This window comes from Ursus americanus, chromosome 36, assembly GCF_024610735.1.
Source record: "Ursus americanus isolate L20-20 chromosome 36, mUrsAme1.1.p, whole genome shotgun sequence".
In the NCBI taxonomy this organism is placed as follows: domain Eukaryota; kingdom Metazoa; phylum Chordata; class Mammalia; order Carnivora; family Ursidae; genus Ursus; species Ursus americanus.
Genome location: NC_142162.1, coordinates 25345162 through 25352120, shown reverse-complemented (window position 1 = coordinate 25352120; position 6959 = coordinate 25345162). Strand labels below are relative to the sequence as shown.

Sequence of the window (6959 nt, the reverse complement as noted above, 5' to 3'; positions counted from 1 at the left end):
GAGGCTAGCCTTTCTTCACTGTAGAACTTCTTGAGACAAACACTTGCTGTCAATTTGTGTAAAATTTTGAAGTCTCCATGTAAAACATGCTACAATTAGCAAAAATCTCCCCCAGATAGCATGTCAGAAACTTTGAAAACAGTAAGGAATTCCTAGGATAAAACTACTTCAATGGCACCTCTCTCAAATGACTCAGAGCATTATATTTCTCTGCTCCAACTCAGCACAAACCTCCCAACACCAAATCCTGCTTTAATTATTATAACTGATTTATTTATTTCAAGTGTATACATTCTGCCTTCCACTCACCGAACTTCTTCTGTTCTTACGATTCTAAAAAAATAGTCATTTTTCAAAAGCAGAAAAGGAAAGATATATATTTAATATATAAAAGAAAAGGCTAAATCTGACATAATTATATTCTTAAAAACATTCCATTTATTTACAGATGTATAAAAAGGCGAATTATTGGTCTACTGAGATCATGCTTCATATAGTGTTAGGGTGAGAGCTCACTATCTATCCTCCCAACTCCTCAACTCCTCTCACTCAACTGTGTCTTTCATAATCACACATGTCATTTTCATAGATCAGTTTCTCCTGGGGTAAGGTTAAAGGGAAGGAGTTTTTGGAGATCTGAGACTTCTGTCAAGACTGCAGGACTGTTGTGACGACTGAGCCCTCCAAATTCGCCCTCACAACTTGCAAGTTCTAAGCGGTCTTGAAAACACCATTATCTTGGGAGTTTGTAAAAACATCTGCAGCCTCCCTTAAATATCTGGAATCATCTCTCATTTCTATCTCTGTACATCTCTCATGTCAACTATCTTCCCATCAAGAACTGATTATTACCTGTTTATCTATTTTCTTCTAAAAAAGGAAACAGTGTTCAGAAGCAGAATGGTCCTTCTTTTCCTGAGGCTTATTCAACTCACTTGCCTTCTCCTTGGCTGACCCTCAAAAGCCATAACAAGAGCCTTGGGAAGTCAGGAGGAAATGTGAGGACGAGACAAGCAAGTTAATAATGGGAACTGCTATACCTGGATTAAAGTACTAGAATCTCCAAGGACAATAATTAGCAGGGGAGACAGGTGCTGGACTCCTTGGCTAAGGCATTGAATGAAATCTGCTGGGTAAAGAGGAGTGGGAGGGATAATGAGAAGCTGAGGGGCACTCATTACCTATTTCAAGCTTCTTCAAAAAACCTTTACAGGAGGGAAGGTTGAATGCTGATGAGCAGGTCTAGAAAGGCAAGTAGCACAAAACCAACGAAGAATTTGCTCTCACTGCAATTCACAGAGGAAATTTTTCCACCCTTTTTCAATCTGCTGATTACCAGAGTTACTAGAAAGGGAACCAACCATGGAAGTACTAATTCACTGGTTAGAACCATTCCAAAGCTGGTTTCACAACCTACGTCTGAAGATATGCTGAGTGGGATTTGGCATAAGGAAGGCAAAGGGGGGGGGGTGCAGAAGAAATAGCATCACCTAGGCACAGCCCAGGCACTGGAAGCTCTTGTGTTAGTGTTTCACAACACAAGCAAATCCTGTCAATGAAGACAGAACAGGGGTTACATTCCAAAATATAATTATTTAAGAAAGGCAAAATGCAGCAGCTAAATCCCAATCTATACATTTTCAGAATAGTGATTCTTGCCCCCAGGAGTTTCCAAGAGACCCCTCAAGTGCACCATGATTATTTACAAACTAGATAGGAAACATCATTTCTATACTCAATACAAATCTCATCTTCTAGGTTGAAAACTTCAGCCTTTGAGAAATCTATGAAAACAACTATACAAAAATATAAATATCTTTATCTTTACAGGCTGTCAGTCCTTCATACCCTGACAGCTAATGAGTGAAAAAGCTCTACAGATCATTGAATCCATGGTAGCAGATAATAAAAAATATATCTCGTGATTCAAATACTGCCTCATTTCCCTGGTAAAGAGTGCCTACTGTGACTTTTCTTTTACATCCTGTGCAGGTAATAGTGAATGAAACCTTCAAGCACCAGGAGGCTGGTCTGATATGGGAAACATCCAGCCCCACAATTTTTTGTTTTGGCCACTGTCTCTGGTCTGGGCAGGGAATGCTTTTCATTTTAGCTGTCTCTTGAGTGATGTGATTTGTGAAAATGGGAGGGCTCCTTCTATGCCTACCTCCAAAATATATATTCCAGGCAGAAATCCCTGGTACTCTGAAATGTCTTTTCAACACCCAGACAGTAAGGGAGAACTAGTATTTTCCTTAACATCTCAAAATAATCACCTTAATATTAAAAGTTAAAAGCATTCCTACTTTACCAGAAGGCTTGGATTTATAATTCTGATTGAAAAGATAAGGGAATGGAAGCTACTTGGGATATGAAAGAAGAGAAAATTTTGCTGAATGACACAAAGTGTTTCACTTTGGTATTCCATGGTACCACCCTCTCTCCCGCTACTCTTGAAACAGCAACTAAAAACTATCTCTTCTGGATCCCTTTGCACAAGTGCATCACATTCCTTGGATTTCAGACTTAAACCACTTAAAACAACAGCTATCCACTACAGTTCAGCCCACAGCAACTCCAAAGTCTCAAGCAGCTTTTTCTCTGGGAGGGAAGAACTAGGAACCACTATGGACCTAGAATCTTGTCATGAATTCCTTGGGTAAGAGGGGCACCTCGTGTTCAGTAATGGATCACATCTTCTTAGAGAGGATGAGGAGACCCAGCACCACAAGTGAGGTAACACATTTTAACATGATCAGAATTTCATAGTAGTAATTTCAAATACCGAGGTCAGCACCCTACCCCCCCTTTCTCTACCATCATCCACCGCATCAAAGTCAAGGATCACAGTTCCATGACACAAATAAACAGACGCCTACAGAGAAAGGAGGTTTCCCTCATAGCCTAGCTTCTGCCTGAGGACAAATAAGTTCATTTCCCTGCAGAACTTGGTGAGGCCCCAGAGTTGCCCAATTTGGCCACAACAGGTGCCAGTGTAGGCATGACCTTGCTCTCCCGGCATTCCTGGTCATTCCCTGTTAAGTTCATTTTGTGTCCAACTGATCCAACTTTGGCAGCTACAGGTGCCAAACAAGGCATCACCTTGAGACCCTGACCATCTGCATCACTAGAAGGATTAGCTACTTTTAAACCTAGAGGTGCCAACTTTGGCATAGGCCTCCACAAAGTATCTGTGCTGCTGTTCTCTAGGCCAGCCTTCATATGTAGGACCGGAGGCGAGGACACACTTTCAGGCTCTGCAGGGACACCAGAAGTACTCTTCCCGCCATCACTGGCTTTCCTGTGGGAAAGGAGGGAATCCTTTATCTCAGAGTCAATAACAATCTTAAGGACATCTGGCTCAGAGGCTGGTTCAGCAAGTTGTTTTTCATTCTCAGAAAAGTCATCATCTTCCAAGTGCAAGAGGAGAGGACTGACAGAGTCACTCTCCCCTTGTACATCAGGCAACTCTTTCAAACCGGTTCCCAAGTGGCCAACCTGGAAAGTTGCTCGGTTCCCAGGAGGAAGCTTACTTATAAAAGCCCGTCGAGCATCCCCTGTGAACTCCGTATCCATAGAGCTGGGCAGTTCAGCCAGGCTAACAGAGTCATCATTTAGTTGCTGATTAAGAAAGGCAATCTCATTGAGCAAAGAAGTCAGTGTCTCATCAGTATCATCCTCATCTTCCATGTTAGTTAGCAGTTCACTGGGATCCAGCGCTGCTTCCTCTATAGCAGACGCTACCTTTCTCAGTTCCATCTCTATACTTGAGTCTTTGAGATCTTTCATCTTCAGTTTGTGAAATGTAGACTCCTTTGGCTTCAGTTTCTCCCGTCTAGATTCACACTCTTTCCATTTATACTGAATACCTCTCATTTCACCAGAAATCTTTTTGGGTAAGAACTCTTGTGCTTCTTGCATACTGGAAACATCAACTATCTGTGGAAAACCAGAATCTTTATTTGCCAGAAAAACCGGTGTTGGACCCAATGCCATTCTGCCATCTCTATGGTTGCTTCTGGAAGAGATTCTACCCGAATCTTCAAAGGAGTTCTCGTCATTCCTGATAGTACTTTTCAGGTGGTCAGATGGCTTGCCATCAGGAACTTCATGAGGATATTTGCTGCCACCCATATCTACCAAACCTCCCTCTGTGGCCAATGATGTCACATTAACAATTCTCGGCATCATAAATAAGTCGTCATTTTCTGGAGAATGAAAAAAAATTCGTTTAGATATACAGTGGTAAGCATCCCTCTATCATTCATACCCAATGATCAGAGATCTCAGAGAGTTAGTCAAAGTTCACCAGTTTACTTTTTTAAGTTTCATTCAATTTTTAAGATTTTATTTATTTTACAGAGCGAGAGAGAGCACAAGCAGGGGGAACTGCAGGCAGAGGAAGAGAAGCAGGCTCCCTGCTCAGGGAGCCCGATGCGATGCGGGACTCGATACCAGGACCCTGGGATCATGACCTGAGTCAAAGGCAGATGCTTAACTGAGCCACCCAGGTGCCCCTTACCAGTTTACATGAAAGGAAATATTAACTCTTCAAATTATGAACCTAGCCTAAACAAGAAAACAGGTAAAATCTAACCAAAGAACTCTTTAATATTCTTTGTTAAAGTTCTACTTATTTTATAGAAATGCTTCCCAGTTTATTCTTTATTCTGAGGCGAATATGTATCTTGATTCTGTTCACCCAATTAACTGCTACTCTGAGGATAAAACGAAGCACTAAAGGCAGCACTGTAAAAGAAAGTATGACCCCTCCATCAAGGGTTTAGCAGTGTGAGTACTGATAAAGATACCCTTTTACCTTAATAGAAATTTAGGTGCCTAGAACGTAAATCATCAAACAGACTTCCTTTTCAATTCCACTCCTTATTCCCAAAAGGGAGTGGTGTTCAAATTGAATCAGGCTGGTAAAGTAGGAGTGCACCATCTCAGATTACAACACAAAATTAGTATTTATCAATACCAAAACCTAAAACAATGACTCCTCATCTTCCTTTTACTTTCATATCTTTTCAATGTTTTTCCTACTTAGAAATAACTAAAAATCACAAAATAGTTTCCAATTCCAGGTTAAAAAAAAAAAAAATTAATAGACCCAAACACGTTCTAAAAAGAGGGTCATCTCTTTCTAAGGAAAATGCAAATATAAGCGATCTTTACCATTACAGAACAAATTCAAAGGCTTTCTCTGTCATGGTGAGATACCAGGAATAACACTTTTTCACTACCCAGAGAGGACAACACTTACAACAACATACCTGATTGAGCCACAGTACTGGTGGCAACTTGAGGCTTCAGATCTGCTTCCAAGAGAGCAGGAGAGACAGTTACCACTGGTCCTGAGAATAAAGGACCTTTTAAGGTGAGCAACTGCCCTTGTGGAGTCATCACGATGTTGGCAGAGGTGTGTGGAGTGTTAGAGGGTGAGGTATTTTCTGTAAGGAAAATAAGAAATAAGTTAAGGATAAAAGGTCTTCAATTATGCTAGTGTAACACAGGAGTCTAGGAAATATCCCTAAAACCACACTCTGACTGAAAAGGCAAGAAGTAAATTTCAAATTTAGTTAGGGAACCTCAACTTGGAATTTACTTTTTGAACCACTTTTCACTGCATAATGGGTTACCTGTCCACTGTTTCTCCTAAGGGACAGAACTTGCGTTGAGGAAAACTCAACATGCAACTACTTTTTCAATGGAATGGTTCCAACAGTCTTGACAGTGAATCAAGATGAAGGCATACACAATTCTATCGCCATGCTTGCTTCTCTTATACACCTCTAACAAAGTACAAGTTTCTAGCCCTTAAACTTTGTTTTTCCATCTATGAAATGAGGTGGACTAAATGATCATTAAAATCCTTTCTTAGCAAAGTTAAAACTAGTATCCCTCAGGATTTTCTTATTCCTGGTTCATACACTGGGCAACCCAAAGAGTAAAAGAGGATACACTATTCTCTAAGAATATAAACAAGTAATATAAAAGCAACAAAGCCTCATTTCCAAAAACAAGATAGGCGAGAACAGTAACTTAAAACCGATTTGCTTTGCTCCTTAACAGCAATTCACTGATAGGCAATCTGATGAATATGGAGTCTGACTCAACAAAATTAAACTTTTTTTTTAAATTTCAATTTATTTGTCTCAGCAAGACAACTCAACTCATGAACAAAACTGCAGGGAAATCAAGAGTTCGGGTATGAAGTTATGAAAGGATGGCAGCTTAAAAAAAAATATTCATTGAAACATTAGAATAACATGACTGCTATCAGAAGTAGGTCTTACATGTTACCATAACTGGTAACTTCTTAAGATCTGCTTGAGTGTGTAAAGCTAGAAACTAAAATCTAATGTGGTTAATACTTTTTATATAACCCATCTTTAATTCAGTTAATTAAATCTAAAAATACGACCAAGAGTAGACTCAGTCCACTGAACTAAACTGATGTTCACCTACATTAAGGAAAGCAAAAAATGTCCCTCCTACCTGTGGCCTGGTCTCTTTTTCTGGAAAGAATCAAAGGTTTCCCCTTCCTGTTATTTACAAACATCTGTCCAAGATCTACAGAAGATGTAGAAGATCCTTCCTGCTGTTTGCTAGTTCTGGGAGACACATCAAACTCATCTGATCCCATCTTCTTTTTTCTTTTTTGTGCCTCTAGTGCTTGTTGTTTTGCATAAATATACTCTAGCTTCTTCAGGACCACTTCTTCTGTCTTACCTATAGGTTGATAGGGAATAAATTGTCGCTCTTTATATGACCCCCAGATAATAATGAGAAATAGTGTCAACTGAAATCCAGTTGATTTAACTATATTCCCCAAAACTATGGAAGGCAAGAGTGATTATAATCCAGAGGAAACATCCCACCCAATCAAAAGGTAACTGTTAACTCTGGGAACCAAGCCATAAACTAAGAAGTATCTGAAAAGTCTACTTAGGATT

General features: G+C 39.9%; 1 protein-coding gene across 14 annotated transcripts in view; it reads right to left on the bottom strand.

The window, feature by feature from the left end:
- Nucleotides 1-361: 361 nt before the first annotated feature.
- MGA (MAX dimerization protein MGA) overlaps nucleotides 362-6959 on the bottom strand; it is a 167517-nt gene continuing 160919 nt past the window's right edge. For 13 of the 14 annotated variants that reach the window (XM_045771185.2, XM_045771176.2, XM_045771201.2 and 10 more), the window contains 3 exons: nucleotides 6502-6735; nucleotides 5277-5453; nucleotides 362-4208 (listed from right to left, as the gene is read on the bottom strand). In XM_045771185.2, the coding sequence (XP_045627141.2) occupies nucleotides 2932-4208; nucleotides 5277-5453; nucleotides 6502-6735 (1688 nt within the window). In that variant the 3' untranslated portion in view covers nucleotides 362-2931. The remainder of the gene's footprint in view (nucleotides 4209-5276; nucleotides 5454-6501; nucleotides 6736-6959) is intronic. The other variant, XM_045771222.2, reaches the window with a different exon arrangement.